At 49.6% G+C, this 20,428-nt stretch overlaps 1 protein-coding gene across 1 annotated transcript; it reads left to right on the top strand.

The window, feature by feature from the left end:
- Positions 1–229: 229 nt before the first annotated feature.
- Positions 230–20,008, top strand: ZC3H4 (zinc finger CCCH-type containing 4). The gene is given in 15 exon segments (XM_026687756.2): positions 230–488; positions 491–549; positions 9,015–9,231; positions 9,599–9,709; positions 10,003–10,219; positions 10,950–11,092; positions 11,176–11,272; positions 11,391–11,533; positions 12,142–12,255; positions 13,662–13,773; positions 14,021–14,130; positions 14,283–14,641; positions 14,829–15,091; positions 15,227–15,466; positions 16,245–20,008. Coding segments are annotated over 15 exon segments (3,771 nt in total). The 5' UTR covers positions 230–353; the 3' UTR covers positions 17,696–20,008.
- Positions 20,009–20,428: the final 420 nt, after the last annotated feature.

The following is a 20,428-nucleotide window of genomic DNA, read 5'->3' as shown; positions in this document are numbered from 1 at the left end:
GCAGTTTCCGGCGCCGTTCGGGCGTTTCCGCCGTCGGTCCTGCCCCCGCGTTAGCCGCCTCGGGTCGGGTCGGGTGTGGCCGCGCGCGCCGCGCCTGGCTGGCTGGCTGGCTCGGGCGTCGCTCTCTCTCTCGCTCTCTCGCTCTCTCTCTTCTCAGGCGGGCCGGCGCCATTTTGTGTGGTGCAGCCTCGGAGCCAGCCTGCCGTCCCTACCGCCGCCGCCTGCCTGCCTGCCTGCCTGCCTGCCGGCCAGCGAGCCCACGACCGAGCGACCGAGCGCGGCGCCAGGCCCGCCCGTACAGTGACTGTGCCCCGTGCCCCCGTCGCGCCCGCCCTCCCCCAGCCCGGCCCCCCATGGCGGTGGAGAGCCCCAGCGTGCCTCCGCCCAGCAGCCCCCACGCCAGCAGTCCCCGGCCCCTCTCCGGCCGCCGCCGCCGCCGCCGCCAACCCCTGCTCCTGCACGGCCCCCTCGGCAGCCCGGGCCTCGGCGCGCTGGCGCCCGGCCGCTCCAACAACACCTCCTCCTCCACGGGCCCGGCCCGGACGAAAGGTCCAGTACCCGCCTCTCTTTCTCTCTCTCTCTCTCTCTCTCTGGGTCTCGCGGGGGCGGCGGGCGGCGGGGGTCTCGCGGGGCGGGGGAGGGAGCCCTCATCAGCGCCGGGGCGAGCAGGGCCGGGCCGGCCGGCGGTAAGTAGCAGCAGCAGCAGCAGCCGCGGCCCGTTTCCTCGCCTGGCCGCGCTCCTTCCTCCCCCGCCGCGCCGACCGAGGGGTTCAGCCGGGTTAAAAAGCCCGAGCCCGCCGCGATGCGTCCGGGAGCCCCCCGTGGGCCGAGTCCGCTTCCGCTCCGAGGTTCGGCTGAGCTCGAAGGAAAACTGTAAGCAGCCGCGAAGTGCGACAATCACAAGAGTCCCCAAAGTCTCACCACACGCTCCCGCGTCCCCCCGCGCCCCTCCCCTGCCCCCCCGCGACCGACCGAGCGTGGCCGTGTACAGTACAAGCACCTGAGCGCCCCTGTTGTGGCCCGTTGTTAACCACACACCGTGAACAGTCCACGCTTTTCCCCACACGAGATCAAGGAAGCCGGGTCCTGCCCATTAGGTTAGCCCCGAGCCCGGTCCGCTCCAAAACCGGGCCCCCAGTCTGGTAGCATAACCGTGTTCCCTGGCACACTCTTTCCTTTTTTTCTGAGTGGGGAGGAAGCCACTCTTGCTCATCTAAAATAATGTTGCCTTATTTGTTCCCCTTTACTTGCCTACCAAGTTGGTGTTGTGCTCATGTACTAGAAAACCTAAATTTACAAAACAAGGAAATAAGTTGGGCATTTTTACAAGTTAACATACAGTACTAATGCACCATTAAGCCAATACCTCTATAGTTCTTTGTAATTTCTGCCTCTTTAGTGTGGTTGCCTCTGTAGGGTCAATCGGGTATTCTTGGCAAGCATAAATTTTCCTTTCTGGTGCTAAAACGTGATGGCCAAAATAGTAGTTAACTTGACCAATGTTTGTAGCTTGGGACGAAGTAGATTTCACTCTCATACTTTATTTTATGAAGCAACAAACATACATTTTCTCAAAGGACACATTTCAATGTTGTAACAGCTCACTATAACGTATATGAAACATTCAGTCACTATAACATATATGAAACATTTAACTATTTTACAGCGCTTCAACCAACCTTTTAGAAATTTCCATAACCCAGTTGACTTTTTCCCATTATTTCCGAGGAAGCTTGGGTCCACAGGAGAGTGAGGCAGGGAAGAGCAACCGAAAGCTGCCATTTGACTTCAGCTTTCAATGGCGATTGCCATCTTGCCGTTCCAGATTTATCATTTTAAATTAATCATTAAGCATAAGTGTGGATGAAGCTGTCTCTTAGCATTTAAAATAATTCCTTGATATTTCTAAACCTTAGATAGACCAGAGCTTCTGGGGTCCATCAGAATCTTTTTCTTGATAGTTGTTATAAAATGGGGCTCGGAGTTCACATAGGAATATACAGAATAGCATACCAAAATTTTATATATTGTTTTACACTGTAAATTCTGATCCTTTGCCCAGTAGTTCGGTATACACTCCAAATATGCTGGTCGATGGTCTACAAAGCTTCTCTGATTTTCCCTGGATAGTTTTGCAGGAAAAAAGTGGGGAAAATCAGGATTGCGAGATTCCAGGGTTAGGAATCAGCCGGGCCAGCTGGCAGATTCCTGCTCTGCTGCTGTTTTGAAGTGGCATCTACTGACTTCCCACTGGTTGTCTGCTCTAAGAGAAACCTGTTGAATTTGGCACGTTCCCTCTTGGAAGAATTGGCTCAGTGGTGAATCTTGTGAGTCAGCAGAATTCTAAAGGAACACAGCACCTTTAGTTTTCTGACCTCTTCACTCAAGCGTTGTGTTTTCCAGCAGGCCCAGAGGTCGCTTGGCATTTGAATGGCTTCCATAATTGCAGCAGGTCTCCTGGAGACAACAGCTGCACTGGACAGCTGCAAAGAGGGGCAGGTGAAATGTATTCCATATTTGGTCTTGGAGGTAGGGATGTCCTCAATGTTAAGGAAAACAAAGCAAAATTAGCCACCCCAATGTCACAGTGTGTAACCGGGCCTTTGAAATTCTCCATCAAAGGCAACAGCGCTCCTGGCTCCACCATGGAAGTGAAAATCCAAAGTCAAGTTAGTCTCTCTTGAAGCTCTGCTGGGATATAGAATTGATTAGGCGAATTGACTCTGATGGAAATCAGCAGAATATAGTCAGGCTCTGAGCGGTTAGGTAAAATTGTGTTTGGCTTGTTTTTGGTGGAAGCAGCATTTCCTTTTGCATGCTTTTACCTATTGAGTGAAGTGCACTTTTAGGTAAAATTTTACTTTGACCATTCACAATAATGTTCTTCAAATGTTACTGGTTGTATTGCTTTTTTTGTAGCTGCAACTCTACGGTTTGCCTTAGTTTTGGGTTCAGTTCAAAGCAGGCTAGGAACTGTGGTGCTGTAGTTGTATTGGTTTCATCTTCCTTTATGAAGAAATCGCACTGTTAATGTTGCTGGCCCCAGTGTCTTGGGGGTGTGGTGTGTATAACCAGTGGTGGCTTTGAGTGTGCGACTCAGTAGCCTCCCCTGGCTTGAGCTGGCACTTCCTGGATCCTCCTGGAAACTTTGAAAGAGAAGCACCGCCTCCATTTTGTGGCAGAGGGTTGCAGGGCAATCCTGCCAGGAGATCCGCGAATCAGGCTTGGCTGGGGAGGATTTCCACAGCTTTCTTGTTCAGTGCCACTAGGCGGCTGCAGAGACAACCAGCTTTAAAAGAACAGAATTTGAAAAGTTATTTCTGTCTAGTTTTCAGGACAAAGCTTATTTAGCCTTCCATTTATTTTTCCTATTGGAACTAAGCCAGAGCCTGAAGTTCTGTCATTGAGATTCTAGTCTGTAGTCTTTTTTAAGGAGTAGGGATACTTTATTTGACCAAGTGTGATTAGACACACAAGGAATTTGTCTCTGGCACAGAAGCACTCGGTGCACTTGCAGTCAAATGATAGAATCATAATCCTATTCATAATGATCATAATGCCAGTGTCATCGCTCCTCTCTGCTTGTCCTTCTCATTTTCAGTGTTCTCCTCTTCAGCTCTGCATTATGCTCCCTTCAAGCTTTGTGATTGTTGAGTCCTTCCTACCCTTTTCCAGCTCTAATCTTGGTGCCTGGACCATACAGCTTCACTGCACGTTCGGTTATCTCCCCCCCCGCCGCTCCTCCTTTGAGCTTCTGCCAAGGCTTCATTGATCCTCCAACAACCAGGCACTAATCCCTGCCCTGAATACTGCAATATTGCAGTATGAAAACTGCCTGAATTAGTGACAGGAGAGGGGGGAATGTCTGGATCAGACCTGGGAGGAGAATCCCATGCTGGGCTGCTGTCTGGCTCAAGTCATGTGATCTGTGAGCTCACACAGGTTGACTGTGAGGCAGCAGCCTACCTGGAGAACATTCTGCAGAGGTAGCCAAATGTAGTCCCATGGTGGGCTAGCCACAAGACTAGCAATTCCCCTAATATCAGCTTTATCCTGTGAAAACACCATAGCTTCATGGCAACCACGTTGCTTTGTTCTGTAGCCGGGGTGAAAACGTTTGGCAAGTTGGAGGTGGCAGAATCGTACACTTTTCAGTAATAATAATAATTTTACTCAGAGTTGTAGTTAGTAGCTTGCCCACAGTTGTAAGCCAACATGTGTTAGATCTGGGATTATTTTTGCTTTGACATTGCAGTCTTAAGACCCAGCACTTGACAAATCCCATATTTGGGAGCAGTCCCAGTGAATGCAGAATATCTGAGTAGGCATGCATTTGAGAGCCAGTTTGATATCATGGTGAGACTGTGAGTTCCAATCCTGCCATGGGCACAAAGCCAGCTGAGTGACCTTGGGCCAGACATTTTCTCTGCGCTCAGGAAGGAGGCAATGGCAAACTACTTCTGAAAAACCTTGCCCATGAAAAATGCAGAGATTTGTCCTGACAGTCTCCAAGAATCAGACAGGATGGAATGGAAGGGAGAAAAAAAGCACGGATTGGCAGGCTGCCCTTCCACCTGAAAATGAGTGGCAGAAACTAGGCCTAACAGCCTTAAGACTCCAGTCATCTTTTGTCTGCTATCTTGCCACAAAATTGATTTCCTGGAAAGGGGTTCTGTTCTTTTCAGAAACAGTTCAACAATTCAACCTGATAAAATTGTATCACCTGATCTAATTTTGCTTTGGCCATGAAATCATAAGTGCACAGTTTTGCTGCTTGTGGTCTGTGAATAATTCTGGAGTTCATTTCTTGCTTTGATCCTTTCCTAGTTTGACATGAAAGACTCATGTTGGGCTTAGCAGCAGAAAATATAGAGATGAAGAAGTCAGATTGAGAACAGAGTTCCAGCAGCAATTGACAAGCTCTTTGGGGGAAAATTTAAGGTCCCCAAAGAGACAAAACAAGTAAAGGGCAAGAACTAAGCTGGGCAAGACTGGAGAGATCTTGCCTAAGTTTTGCTTCCTTTTTTCATTTGGATATTGATAAAACTAACTTGTCAGTAATTTCAGGAAGAAATGTCTTAACTTGTTTTGTATTCAGATATACCAGTAGCTTCCTGCAAATTTGATGGCTTGTAGTATAAAAGATATTGGCTTCTGTATTGGCATTTTAGTTTGTGAAATTGAGGATTTCCTATTTTAGAATACTGGAAACTAGACTTTTAAAAAGAAAATGGTTTATCACCAGATTTTATTTAAAAAATTGATTAGGCTCACTCATCATGCTTAGCCAAAGCCTAGTTAGTTGTGCTTTATATGTTGTTCAAATCCATTGTTTGTAAACTAATTTATTGCATTGCCAGTTGTTATCAATAAGTTGTGGCTAACTAATTCTGCTTCAGAATGATTGTGGAGCAGTTCCTATTAGATGCATAATAGCAAGGGCTGGACAGCCAGCTGCCAGGGATACTTGAGAATTCCATGTGCCATATCTGATGGCTTTTGTGACTGTGCAGGTGTCAGGCCTTCTATACGTGAAGGTCCAATTAATCTAAACAGCTTATGAACAGGAGTCTTCTAAACTAACAGTGAGGGCCTGTTTGGAGTTAGAGAAGGATCCATGGAATTCAAGTGGGTTGGATGGGGTTTGTCCCTTGGAACAGGGAATGACCTTGAGGGAGAGGAGGAAGAGCTGCTTCGGAGGGGACACTCGGATAAAAGGGTCCTGAGCCCAGCCCAAGAATATAACATATGACACCTAACAGACGAATTCTCCTCAGGTCACATGAAGATGGAGGAAGCAAATTTAGACATGCAAGATTCCGTTCCCAAAGCTTTACAATAAAAGTCATACGGACCTGTGTGGCATCAGTTTTCTAGTCTGGTCTTCCATGAAGGGCCAAGACATCTTCTCCAGCAGGTGGCCCACCTTCCATTTTCTATAGACCATGCTAAAAAAAATCCTTTTTATGTTGCTTTTAATTGCTCTTGAAGAATCACATTCTTTTTATACTTTTGCATTCCTTGCCGTGTTTCTTCAGATACTACCTGTTTGCTGATAAATCTCTTTAATGATTACATTTGGGGGGGGTTATAGCTCAGTCAAATGCTCTGTCCGTCCACAGCAGGTGTTCCCCATTTTTTTTTCTTATTGTATGTCAAGAATCATGTGTCACTGGGAATTGAGTGGCACATAAATGATGCTGGTCATCATCGTCATCATCACCATGATCCCAATCCAGCCATGTTCCCTTTGTCCTATAAATGTCCAGGTGTTTAAGCTCCCCTAATTATCTGGTAATTGACTAAAATAAATATTATTTATCTAAGCTAACTCCATAACTGAACAGATGTTGGCTTGTATCTGGACTTAATTATAATTTGAGTAACTACACTGAAAGAACTGGGCCTTAAATTAATCATCATATGTAGTTGATGGTCCCATTGCTTTTAATGAATTTAAATGTGAACTATTATAGTAATTGCATTTTAGTTGTAAGTTTCAATCTTATTCCTTTTTTGTGCATCGCTAAATTTCATGTGCTGATCAATTACGTGGGGTTAATTTGGCTTTCTTGCACTTTTTTTCCTGCCAATGGGCTAGGCTTATTGATGGAAGATTTGACAGTTACCTCTGCTAATTTATATACCTGTGCCATTGGTATCATACCAATCGTATCTGCATTGGGCTAAAAAAATTTGGACACGAGATTTTAACACTATAGTAGTGGCAAACAAAAAAGGGACAAGAGCTGTAAATTTTAAATAAAAAGCTAAAACTAGAGGTATCCCCCGCCCCCAAGCATACACAATGGTAGAAGTCATGGAAAAATCCCTGTACATGGAGGTATGGCACATTTAACATTTCCCCCCTGCTCTGAGACCTCGAAGGGGAAGGGAGTGAATTGTTTTTGATAGCTGTCAGTATGATGGAAGGCTTGGCTTTTGTAAGATGATAATATTTGTGTAAGTGATTGCACAGGTAGAGCTGAAGCCATCCGTTTCTTTTCAGTTGTGTGCCTTTAAGGCTGCACCCCTATGCAGTAACCCCAGACTAAATAGTATTGAAATAACTCTCTGCTCCCTCCTGCCTCTGCAACCCCCCCACCCTGAGAGGGCTTGTTTTGCCTCAACTTTGCTGCCCTTTAGAAAAGCTTTAAAAACTTGGGTTTTCAGACAGGCCTGAATGTTTTGTGATTCCAATTGATTGATTCATTGATGATGGCCGACTGGCTAGCCGGTTGATATTATTTGTTTATTTATATAGAGTGTGCTATTTGGTTGTGTGTTATTAGGATGACACTGTATGGTGCCTTTTGATTTGGCAGTACTTTAATACATCATTATTATAGTAAGACCCTATGGACCAAAGAAAAGCCTTGGAACTCCAGCACTAAATTCTCCTCGCCAGCAGTTATGTGGGGGCTTCTTTCTTCTTAAGGTGGAAGCATAATACAGTTGTCGTGATCAGTCCTCTAATCCCACCATTCTCGAATCTGTTGTTCAGCCGATTGGCTGTTACCATATCCTCCTCCTCCTCCTCCTCCTCCACAGGTGAACCCGGTGGACCATCTGACGGAGCAACAGGGGTGAACAGCGCTTGCTTTGAAGTCACTTGCTGTCTTGGGGCCTTTGAGCTCCTGGCCTTCAGAGAGGCTCTGTGGTAGAAAGTAGAAATTGGAGGAGGCCACATGTTGCAGCATCCAGGCCTGGAGTTTTAGCTCACAAAATCACCTGAGGCTTAAAAAGTCAGTCTTGTGGTTCTGCTTTTGGAGAAGAAAAGTCTGATGTTCTGCTGTGGGAAATACAGTGGAGCAAAAGGGAAGGCTTAGAACTGCTGTTGTCTTCTTTTGAAAATGAAAAGCTGCTGGCTGTGAAACTTGCTGCCTGTTTTTAATCCCTTGTCACTACGTCAGAGTAGGGCACATTATATGTCTGTACTTCCAAAGATGAGCTCAAGTAGGAGTTTGATGTGAAAATGCTAGAGGATTTTAGGTTAACTTTCGGAAATGAACTCCAGACAACTTTAATCATAAATGAAGAAGCTGGAAACTGTTGTAGCGGAGGAATGTGAGTGTGAGATGAATTTACATCCTGTCCAGACTTCTTTGGCCAGGAGGTTTATCTTCCAGATTGCAAATGCTGTTTTCATCCAGAACCTCAAGATGGAATTTCAGATAGCTGAAGTGAAATGATTTCTGTCTTTCTACTCCAACTAATGCAGGTCCAGTCTCACTGCATTAAACAATTGCAAGGAAAAAAAAAATCCTTGCCAGTATATTCAAATCATTCTGTAGTTCTAGGATTATTTTCTGGTCCCTCAGACCAACTTCACCAAATTTTCTGGCTTTCCTTCTCCCAATGTCAATCATGGGAATAAGAAAGATGTGATTTCTTTTCCAATAAGAAGAATGAGGTTTCTGACTTTGGATTTGGAATGGAGTTGCTTCCTAGTGACAAATTTTACAGATCAAAACTATTTCAGTGCATTTGTGTGCAGTAAATATTTTCATTAAACCTTTGGTAATTGACAGCTGAAGGTTGGTTATGAAGCCAATTTTACTTTCTATTTGGGTAGCAAAGCATGTAGTAGGTGAAAATTTGGTGTTTTCTGTCACAGATAAATGTTTTGCAAAATTAAAAAAATCAATTGTATTTGGATTATACTATACTGCTTTATATCCAGCAGATTCATATTGATTTATTGCTTGCCAAAATTAATGGAATTCGTCAATTGCACTTTATCTAATCAAAATATGTAAATTATAATGCAATTGATAACCATTTGTGTTTGTGGGTAGTTTTCTGTTCTCAGGAAAATATTACAGAGATCTGTTCTGGCTAACAGGTTAGACTCCCCCCCCCCCTTTTTTTTTTTGGTCACTGAATTGCCCAGAGGGATTTTTGAAAAACATATGGGAATAGTTTGTAATTGGTGTGATTCTCAGTTTTGAAACCTGGCTTTGCTCTTTATCCTGCTACTTCCAGTCGTTGATTTTGCTGCTCCACCTTTTCAGGGAGGATGGTGAGTTGGAAGAAGGAGAATTGGAAGACGACGGGGGTGAGGAGCCCAACGGTGCTTCAGAGGCACATGAGAAGAGCAGGAGGGAAAAAAATGAGAAGCACCACAGCGACTCAGACGAAGAAAAGACGCATCGGAGGAAAAGGAAGCGTCGGAAAGAGAGAGAGAAGGAGAAGCGGAGATCCAAAAAAAAAAGAAAATCTAAACACAAAGTGAGTAATGCGAGATGAGTCTTGAGGGGCTAGCTTGCTTCCCTTCTCCCTTGGAAGCAGGAGATGTCTGTGCGGGGGAACAGAGCTCAGGCTGCGTTTCTGCGCCCCTCACAAAACCAAACTGCTTGATTGGCTAGGGGATGGCACCCTTTCCAGGCCCTTGCCCCTGCCCGTGGCCTGACAGTCCCCCAGTAGACAAATCGTGTATCAGAGGATACTGAACTCGCGCCGGGGAGGATCCTGGAAGACTCGGCCATCTTCCAGGCTTTGGCCAGAATTGGGGGATAAGGATTGAAAGGGCTGGGGGGAGTGAGGGGGGGGGGAGAGAGAGCCTGGTTGGGAGTCAGTGACTTCTCTTTCCCCACAGCGCCACGCTTCTTCCAGCGAAGATTTCTCCGACTTCAGTGAGGATTCTGACTTCAGCCCAAACGAAAAGGGGCACCGGAAATACCGGGAGTACAGCCCCCTCTACTCCTCTGTGAGTGCTGAGGGTCAGCCATAAGGGTGCCCTGAGGGTGGGATCCCCAGGGTACATAAGTCTGTCAGATGTCCTGGTAGTTTAGCAATCGAAATGGTGCTGTTTGGTTCTGCATGGTGGCTTTAAAATGGTAGCAAATCAACGTTGTTTGCTTCTGCTGATTGTGTAAAAGTGATGCTTTATAGAATAATGGTTTATAAAATTGGTCGAGACCCACTTCTTCTTTTGGGGGTCCAGTTCAGTTTGTGTCCTCTCTTTTGTGCAACCATAACCGTTTGTGTGTTTGCCTCCAGTCCCATCAGCAGTACTCATCCTCTCACAGTGGGCCAAAGAAGGGGTATCCTAAAATGGAGAACAAGAGCTACCCTCCCTACGAAGAATACGAGAACGAGGGCTACTGTGACTACGAGGGGGAGGAGGAGGAGGACATGGGGAAAGAGGAGTACGATGACTTTGCAAAGGAGCTGAATCAGTACCGGAGGGCAAAGGAGGGGACGCACAGGGGGCGAGGTACACTTGCTTTTCCTTCAGCCCAGGCACTCAGCACGCGAGGCAGATGCTAGCCACTAGGCAGCCAGACAAAACAAAAGAAAAAAAACCAGGCCCCTCCTGAAAGTGGGACCATCTGTCCGTAGCCATCCATGGGGAGCGTGGGCTGTCTTTTTAAATGACCCAACAGCTACCACTTTTTGCTCCGGAGTGCTGAACACAATGGAGACAGACAGCTCTGGTCCTGCTTCCTTTCTTCAGCAGGGAGGAACTGTGCACCCCCGCTTGTTGAGACCGTCTGGCCCTGTTTGCATGTAACCTATCCAAGTCCCTATTGACTCTAGTTCCAAAAGGCTCCTGCTGATGCAATATTTTCAAGTTAATGCCTTTTCTTTCTGAGTTTCTTTGATTTGGGAGCTGAATTTTAGAAATGTAGCATGCAGGTGTAATCTCCATTGGTTTGCAGAGGCTGGTATACAACATTGCATGAAAGCGTTGTTGTCTCAAAACTGGGAACTAGATATCAGATGCCGTTGTGGTTCTCTCCCTAAACAGTGATCCCAGTTAAGAGTATTGCCTTGAGTTGCTACTTTTTCTCACAGCACTAAGTAAAATGCTTTGAACACACCATATTGGCTCAGTTCCCACAACACGCTAAACCAGGCAGATCAAACAAAACCAGTATAGTTTAGTGTACGTGCAAATGCTGGAGTCTGATCAGTTTGGCACCTTCTCTGGTTTGTGTCAACAGGTGGCCGTGGTCGTGGCCGAGGTTACCGTGGACGTGGAAGAGGTGGAATGAGAGGACGAGGTATGGGCAGGAGCAGCCGAGGCAGGGGAAGGGGAGAACACCCTGAGGAGGAGGAGGAAGAAGTGTACGACGAGGAGATGGAGGTGAACATTGTGATCTGCCCTTGCTCAGCCTGGCTTCCTGCCACGGTGCCCTTTGGCTAATTTCCCCTCTGTCTTCTTGGCAGTTCTGCGAAGGGGAAGAGCCCATGGGGGAGGAAGACTATGATGATTATTCCAAAGAACTGAACCAGTACCGCAGAAGCAAAGAAGGAAGGGGGAGAGGTATGTGGGCGGAGGGAGAAAAAGCCGAGCCGCCTGTCCAAGGCCTCTGCCAAGCAGATGGCCAGATGTAGTTTTCCGTGGCTGGGCTGCAGAATCAACTCGAGTGGTCTTGTTACAGGCATGGGACGTGGACGAGGCCGTGGTTCCAGGGGGCGAGGAGGCAAGGGGATGAGCCGTGGACGAGGTCATCGTGGCAGATCAGGCCTAGGCAAAGCAGCAGCGCTTAATGAGGAGGAGGACTACTATGAGGATGACCTGGGGGTAAGTGGCGTAGGAGGCCCCTCCCTGGCTTTGGGTTTAACTGGGGCTTGAAGTTGGACGGAGGCCAAGAAGTGGCAGCGTGGGAGTGAACTCCCTGGGGAAGGCCAGGTGAGGCCAGGCACCTTCCACCTGCTAGGACTGGGGCCTCAGCGGCGGATACAACTGGGCTGCTCAGTACAGATGAATCAGAAACTCCCAATAATGAAGAAAAGAGCGTGAGGCTCAGCATCCTCCGTTCTCATTGGCTCTGGACTGAGCGTAAGGCCGCGGTCTCAACTCCACGTGGTCTTAGTCCTGAACCTGCCGCCTCAATAGTCGGGGCTGGAGGTCAAGAGAAGTCTGGGCTTGCATGGATCTGACTGACGTACAGCTGCAGAAGAGTGGGTGGGGGAGCCAAGGGGGAGCTTTGGCAGGCGCTTCCGAGGAAACCAACAAAATGCCTTTTTACCCCCACCTAGAAATTATTTAGGCTACCAAATTAATTTTATCTGACTTTTATTCTTGCTACTCTTCCTTCTTACACATTGTTTTTAGTTTTTTTCACAAGAGTCTGCCTAACATTGACATATAAATTAGTCCGGTGAATATTTTTCTTGCAATCTGTACAGGACGGAGGTGGCAGCTGTGGAAATTACAGGCGAACTGATCACGAGAAACCCCACCAGTCAGATAAGAAAGGGAAAGTCGTCTGCAAGTATTTTGTGGAGGGAAGATGCACTTGGGTAGGTGCAGCCAGTTTATGGCACTTTGACCCCTGCAGGATCAGTGGTGGAGGTGCCCAATTCGTAGTCCCCATTGAACCCAAACTTTCTGTTGCTAAATGAGGCATTTGTTAAGCGAGTCGCACCCCATTTTATGACCTTTCTTGCCACAGTTCTTAAGTAAATCCCTTCAGTTATTAAGAGCCACACGGTTGTTAACTGGCTCTGGCTTTGCAACAGTGGATCACGTGATCCCAGGACATTGCAGCCATCACAAATACCTGCTGCTGGTCGCCAAGCGTCCGAATTCTGATCACATGACCACAGGGGGCGCTGCAACGGTCGTAAGTGGAAAAAATGGTCATAAGTCACTTTTTTCAGTGCCTTGGTAACTTCGAATGGTCACTGAATAAATGGTTGTAAGTCGGGGATTACCTGCAGGTGCCTTCGAGCAGGAGTCTAGGGGCTGGTGCAGAGCCTTTTGTGCCTGGGTTGCCCAGGAGCAGAGAAGGCGCCCACTTCGTTCCCTGTGGCATAAGGTGGGGGACGTGGGCGAGGAGGAGTGCCAGAACAGCCTTTCTTCATGTGCATCAGTGCCCCTCCCCACCCCCCAAAAAAAGTGTTCTTGTGGCCCCAGTGTTCGAAAAGGGCCTGCTTAGCCATTTTCACTTAGTTCTCTGTGCAGCAAATCCTCTCGGCAATGTTTAGTCCCATGGTAGATTTAAAGTTTTAGAGCCTGCCTTCCAGATCAGAATCATTTACATACACTTAATAAACAGTGAAGGGAGCAGCCATGTCGTTCATTGAAGCTGATTTTCCACAATCGGCATCCTCCTTTGCCTGCTCCAGGCCATGGTAGTTCCTCTCTGCTCCACTGTGACAGATGCCTTAGTCTCGGCAAGACCCTTGCCCTGGGCTCCTTCCTTCATGAGACTCCACTGCACAGATGAGGGGACTCCCCCCTGGCTTCATGGGGATACTTTAATTCAGCAACAACAACGATAATAATAATGACAACAACAACAGGTTCAGATGTCTTCTGGTCCAACGCCCTGCTTTCCTGCAAGCTTTACTTTCTGCTGGAGTCATTGGTCAATCTGGCTTCTCTTGAAAAGCCCCTGAACGTCCCTTGGCTTCTTTGCTATCCTATCTCCCTTTCTCTGCGTGTTCTCCCATGGAGTGCTACTCTCCTCAAAGCTGCATTTGTATTTGTTTATCCCCAGTTAGGAAAGGATGGAATTAACTGTGGGCCAGGCTCACCCAGCAGACTGAGGGAGGAGGCGGGAGTGGGTAGGACTGGCCTTTGAATTATTGTCGTGGCTGTGAACACCAGCCCTTCTCCCAGCAGCCAGGGTGAGATGCTTTGCATCCTGTCAGCTGATGTCCTGTTGTGTTTGTGGCTAAGCCTTTTGTATTTTTTCTGCCAGGGGGAACACTGCAACTTTAGCCATGATATTGAGCTACCAAAGAAGAGGGAACTGTGCAAATTTTACATCACTGGGTACTGTGCCAGGGCGGAGAATTGTCCCTACATGCATGATATCCTTTCCGGTCACTTTCGTCCAGCTTGTTTAGGACAGGGTTTTGGGAGGTTTTTGGTACCCTGGTCTGCCTCTCCCTACTGGGAGGACTCGCTGACTGCAGGCTGCAGGCCAGCTTTTTTCTCCCAAGGGGATCTTTCAGGGGGTCTTTGTGGAAGCAAGAATTGTGAAATCGTGGATCTCCTGGTGGGTCCCTGTGGCTTTTTTTTGTTTTTTTGTTCTTTGCTTTCCTCAACACCTGGCACGGGACTTCCCTTGTAAACTGTTTCACACCACTGGGAACTGCATTAACGGAGAGGACTGCATGTTCTCCCACGAACCGCTCACTGATGAAACTCGGGAACTCCTTGATAAGGTAAAGGGACAAATGGGCACCCAGATACTCCTGCTCTGCAGACAGGCCTCAGACGGCCCCTGCAGTTTTCATAGTCAGGAGGGCTCCAGCTCGGCAGACGGTGGGAGGTGCGGCTGGAGAAACTGACCGCCAGCCTTTGCCTTGCCTCTTAGATGTTGGCAGATGACGCAGAAGCCGGAGCGGAGGATGAGAAAGAAGTGGAGGAGTTGAAGAAACAGGGCATCAACCCATTGCCCAAGCCACCTCCTGGGGTGGGATTGCTGCCCACTCCCCTGCGTCCCCCAGGGCCCCCAGCTCCAACCTCCCCTAATGGCCGGCCCATGCCCGGAGGCCCCCCTGCCCCTCCCCCTGCCCCTCCTCTCCCTCCCCCAGGGCCACCACAGATGCCTCTCCCGATCCACGAGCCCCTCTCGCCTCAGCAGCTGCAGCAGGACTTGTACAAGAAGATCCCTTCCCTCTTTGAGATTGTCGTGAGGCCGACAGGGCAGCTGGCAGAGAAGCTGGGGGTGAGGTAAGCGTTGCCTTCCGTCCCGGAAGAGGGGATGCAGAAGGCCAAAGCAAAAGAGGAGGGGGCGTCTGCCACAGTTCTGCCCTGGTGGGCGGCAAGTCCAAGGTGCCTGGATTTCCCGGGCAGCCTGGCTGTCGTGTCCATTATCGGCCGGAATGAGGCGCTTCATTGAGATGCTCTTTCCCTCTAGGCATCCTGGCCCATCCCCACCTCGGTTCCCTGGGCCTGGGCACCCAGAGTTGCCTCCTGACATGCCCCCCGACATGCTTCCCGACCTGTGTGCAGACATCTGTCCTGATATGCCGATGGGCCCAGGGATGAACCCTGGCCCTCCATTGGGCCCCGGACCCCCCATGATGCCCTTTGGCCCCGAAGAGATGCCCCCCAGGCCCCCAACACAGGACTTCTATGACAACTTCTACCTGCACCCAGAAGGTCTGGAGATGGGCCCAGGCAAGTCTCTGGGTGGGCTGTGGGTGGCTTTGTTTGTCCCGGCATTGGAACAGGAGGCTGGCTGGCTGGTTGCCTTCTGTTCCAGGGTCTCACTGCTGCCACCCCCACCCCCACCCCACCCCATTTTCCTCATAGAGGGCTACCCAGGCTATGAGGAGATCCCTGCGGAAGGGCTTTTCCCCGACCCCTCTCTGGAGCCAGATTCTTTCTGCGATGGAGGCCTCCCACGGCTGCAGAAACCCTCCAGCAGCATCCCAGATTTCCTGCCTTCCACCCAGAGGGCTCTCTACCTTCGCATCCAGCAGAAGCAGCAGGAAGAAGAGAGGGCTCGCCGTCAGGCAGAGAGCTGCAAGCAGGACCGAGACCATGAGGAAGGCAAGGGCAGCCGAGGCGGTGGGCAGCTGGGAGGGGCTCTGAGAGGGGGAAGCTAAGCCTGCTCCATGCTGGGCTTCTTCGATGCGCTGGTGGGGCCTGGAAGCCCTCGGGGGGCAGTTTGGCAGCCGAACCCAGGAGCAGCCACCATTCGGGCAGGGTCAAGGGTGCACATATCACACTGCCCGAGTGTGGTGGCTTATTCAACCGCCACAGGGACTGGGGAAAAGCGCCCTTGATTCTTCCTACTGAAACTGTAGGGACAGGCTCTTGTGGAGGAGGGCTCCCCAACCCCGTCCTTGTGAAACGGCCCCTGTAGACAACGGGAGAGCCAGTGTGGTCTGCTGGCTAAGGTGCTGGACGAGGATCCGAGAAACTGCAGGTCCATCTCCAGCCTTGGAAAAATGGGGTGACTTTGGGCCAGTCATGGTCATGAGAAGTAAAGGAAGCATTGAGCTACTGGAGGAAAAGTGGGACAGGAGTCTCCCTTAGGATAGGGAAAGGCCCATCTATGGAGTGCCCTCCCCCTTCCTGTTGGGACAGGAACCGATTCCTGCTTGTCAGGGGAGATAAAGGCAACTGTTGGCTAAGAAGGAGCAATTGTCGGGCGTTCTTTTCTGCAACTTGGTCAGTCTGCGGAAATATTTTTGCCTGGGTCAATGAGTTTCCATGAATGAAGTTCCTCTTTCAAATGTGTCTTTGAAATTATTCTTGGTTGCTTCTTGAAGAGGCTTCTGAGATAGCAAGTATAGGCTCACCGCCCTCTCCGTCTCTCTACCAGGCGATCCTGGCAACTGGTATTCCAGTGATGAGGATGATGGAGGCAGCAGCAGCGTCAGCTCCATCCTGAAGACTCTACGGCAGCAGAGTTCCAGCAGACCCCATGAAGACCTCTCTGGAAGCCCCGTTCCTGCCTCAGGCAGGAGCGATCCTCGCCTTCAGAAGAGCCGGCCAGCCGATCCTCGCCTTCTGCGTGACCCCAGGCTTTCTCGAAACCTGGAGCCTTCTGGAGCCGCAGAGGCAGGGCCCACCGATCCACGATTGGCACGGCACGGCGCATCCTCTGCCCCCAAAGCAGCAGAAGTTCTCCATTCGAGCCCTTCGGTCAGCCAGAAGGCTGTTCCTGTCCCAGAGGAGGAGGAAGGGGAAAGGGCCCTGCGGGACAAACCGGTCACCATCCCTCTGGACACCCTGCCGAACCACTCTCTGAGGGACCCTCGCTGCCAGTTGCAGCAGTTCAGCCACATCAAGAAAGACGTCGTCCTGCTCATGCCCAGCTTTGCACGCATGGTGCTGTGGAGCCCCGAAGACTTGATCCCCCTGCCTGTTCCTAAGCAGGAATCAGTTCCTGTCCCAACTGCTCTCCAGGCCCTGCCTGCCCTTGATCCACGCCTGAACCGATCTCAGAATGCCAGCGTCGCTGACCCCAGGCAGCGGGCTGGGTCCCAGCCAGAACCCTCGGCCAGTCCTGGCTCCAGCCTTCCAGATTTTGAGCTGCTGTCCAGGATATTAAAGACGGTCAACGCAGCAGGCAGCCCTGGGCAGAGTGATAAGCCAAGCGATCCCCGTACACGGAAGGCACCTGCGGACCCCCGGTTGCCCAAGTCTTCCGAGCCAGGATCCTCGGGGACCGCCAAGCAAGCTGAAGTCAGCTCCCTGCTAGGAGTGGGTGCAGAGGCTGCCGCCAGTATAGCCCCTTATGATCCCCGGCTGCTGACGGCCGGCGGGTTGAGCAGGGGCCCTGGCCAAAGCAGCGTCCTGAGTGGGATCAGCCTTTACGACCCAAGGACTCCCAGCCCTGGCTGCAAGCCTGCTGATTCTGCTGGCGAAGGGAGCCCAGCCGCCAAAAGTGCCGAAGGCAGCAAAGGTGGCAACCGAGGAAAGGAGCCGCTGTTTGTGCGTCGGTCAGCCTTGGACCAGCTAGAAGCTGAGAAGCCCAGCCCAGAGCCGGTGACTGACCGCTACAACAGCTACAACCGGCCACGGCCCAAGGCAGCCCACTCTGCTCCTGCTTCCTCTGCTCCTGCTGCGGAGACCGCTGTCACTCAGCCTGGCGTCCACAACCTCCCTGTGCCGCCTGTCTATGGCATGGTGAAGCAGGCGGCCAAGTCGGGGGCAGGCAGCCCTTTTGCAGGCAACAGCCCTGCCCAGGAAGGAGAGCTGCAGGACGCGGGCTCTCTGAAGGATGTTTTTAAAGGGTTTGACCCGACAGCCTCCCCATTCTGTCAGTAGTATTAAGAGACTTGTACATGCAGCCTTGTGTCCAAAAGAAGCAGCAGTGTTTGTTCTTCACTTTTTAAAAATTCCATGAATTGCCATTGACCGTGTACCTCCATCCTTTGAGCTTTGCTGAGTGTAACCTCCAAGCGACCTTGTAGGAGAGGAACAAGGGTCTTGAGCCACCCCAGGCAGTATTGTGTCACGCCCCCCCGCCCCCTCAGGGTTCCATTGCAGACTATTCTGAGGTCCACTTGGAATCCTTCAGTGTCTTCAAATCTGGGCTGGCTGGTTCTGCCAGCCCTTCCCTCCTCCTTTACACAGTGGCTGGGCCATGTCTCCATCCCCCCTGCTTCTCCTCTTCAGGTATTTATTGTCTGTTGAATGGAGGATGAAAGGATGACAGTTTCCTAGCGTGCCCTGTTAAGGGGTGAAACTGTCAGCCGTGCTGATCTGTAGAATATATATATCTTTGTTTCTAAACTGTAACAATATATGTGTATCATAGCCTTTTTTTAAAAAGAATCTAGCGCAGCAAAATTATTATGGAGAAGTAACCATGATGAATTATTTTTGTAACTCTATTGAATTTTGTTTTAAATACCCTTCTGCCGTTTTCTTGGATTGCTGGATTCAGATGTGATACAGCCAGGCTACAACAGGCTGCTTCTGCCTCTGGTGGGTGGCCTCTTGAATAAGTGATGCCTTCTACCAAAACAGAGTTTGTAGTATTGAAATTAAATTATTAATAACACTAATTTGCTTGTATGCGTCCTGTGCTCCTCTAAAAAGCAAACAGAAGCCCTGGTGTTCAGAAACGAGATGTTTGTCATTCCTGCAAAGAAGCATTTGTTCCCACAATCTTCTATGCAGGGGCAGCCATAGCCTTCTGGCATCCCAGAAAGCCCCGGGTGCAGTTCCCTTAAAACTCAGGACAGGCAGTTGGGGGAGAGATTGCTGTGGACGAAGGGCCTGTTTTGTAACAACCAAGAGTAGCCCCGCAAATTTAGTCTTTCCAGAATTGCTGAACAGAGCTAGAAGCCCGGCCTGTTTCTGTCCCTCCAGTGCTTCTAACCGATGGATTTGGTCTCTTCTCAAATGCAGAGAACTAAGTTGCACTAGTTTGTCTTTAGAAGGCTGCTTCGTTTCTCCCCCAATAGCCTCTTTCAAAGCTAGACCTTGTTTTGGGGTTAAAAGCAGTGACTTTTTGTCCTGATCCAGCCTGGCAAGAACCACCTGAAGGATGAGCGTCTGTGTGCGCTGGCTGGTGTGCTCTTGAGGCGGGCAATTTGGAGACTCCAACCTTATGGCTCTTCGTACTCTGAGCAAGGGGGCTGAGCTGCATAAGCATAGCTTATTGGGGCTGAGAGGCCAGCCCCTTTTCTGCCTGGGAGATGGCTGGGTCAGTAAAAAAAGGCCCACCTTCCCCACAGAGCAGATGAGCAACTCCGACTGCGGCCCAGCTGCTTCGGTGTAGTGGGATTGCAGCTTCTCCATGAAGTGTATGTGCAAGAGCTGCTAGCTGGTGTCTCTGTAAGAAACCAAGGGATAGAAGTCCTTTGGCCAGGGTCTTTGCAGCTTGACAGACTGCAGGGCGGGAGTGACTGGAGCAGGGTTCATGCCCAGGTTTAGCAGTGTTTAATCTGAAATGGGTGGGGGAGTCTCGGTGACTCCTACTTTCCCAAGCACCTCCCTTTTTTTGCCCAGGGAGTGTAGCACAGTGTAGAACTCACTTGGGAAGGAGAGAAAGTTATGTCCTTTTGGTACAAATGCAAGCTAGTTTCCTTGGAAAGCCAAGCCGGATTCCTACTTTGCCAGTTTCCAGCCACTTAGCTGTACAGGCTCTTTATGCCGACCCACTAAAGTCCAGAGACGGAGAAGAGCTGGAGCAGATTTCCAAGGAACCTTTTTAAACTTGTCCGGAGTGAGCAGGACCTTGTGGAGAAGCTGTCCTGGTCCTGGGATCGATGAACAGCTTGTCAAGGAATATGCTCTTTGTGAAGTATTCTGTCTTGTGAACCTGCCTAGGTACATAGATGCTCTGTGAGATTTGTACAATCTGACTTTTGTAAATCAAGATCCATTCACTAGACTCAAATCTTTGTTATCAATGAAATTTGCCAGCGCTTTATAAAAATGCTATAAAATGTAAATATTATTTGAAAAGGGATTTGTATATATTGTACTGGTATTTTTACAGTGATTTTTGGTTGCATGGCTGTTTGCTTTTTTTTAAATCACACATGCGTCTTCCAACAATGTCCAGACTTGAGACTCCAATCGTTGTACTGCTGGCATTAAATGATGCAGTGATTTTAAAGATTGCCATCCATCTTACTTTGGTATGGAATTATTTCAAATATTCCTGTTGTGAGGCAGAAGGGCGCAGTCAGCCAGGCTACCGTTTATAGCTTGGCAGCTACAGTAAAATGTTTTGCAGGGATGAGGAGCGGTGGGGAAAGGGTCAGAGAAAGCTGACCTTGGAAGACCCAGCCGCCTAAACTCTGGGGGGCCGGCTGAGAAGATGAAGGTGGCCTGCTTGAGTCCGAACAGTTGAGGCCAGGAGACCCCTTTCCCCAAAGACAATAGTTGCTGTGGTAAAGTTTGACCAGAGTCCGGGCTGCAGGAGATGCCAGGGGACTGATACTTGCAATCGTTTTACTCACATACGGTCTCCCTCCGCGCCCCATGCCCCTTTTTAGGTTTCCTGAGCTCAGAAAGGCAGCACAGGTATGACCACCAAAGAGG

This window comes from Notechis scutatus, chromosome 8, assembly GCF_049901735.1.
Source record: "Notechis scutatus isolate UNSWTSFEM ecotype Mainland chromosome 8, rNotScu1.2, whole genome shotgun sequence".
In the NCBI taxonomy this organism is placed as follows: Eukaryota; Metazoa; Chordata; class Lepidosauria; order Squamata; family Elapidae; genus Notechis; species Notechis scutatus.
Note: the sequence above shows the minus strand (reverse complement) of the source record. Positions and strands in the feature narration are given on the sequence as shown.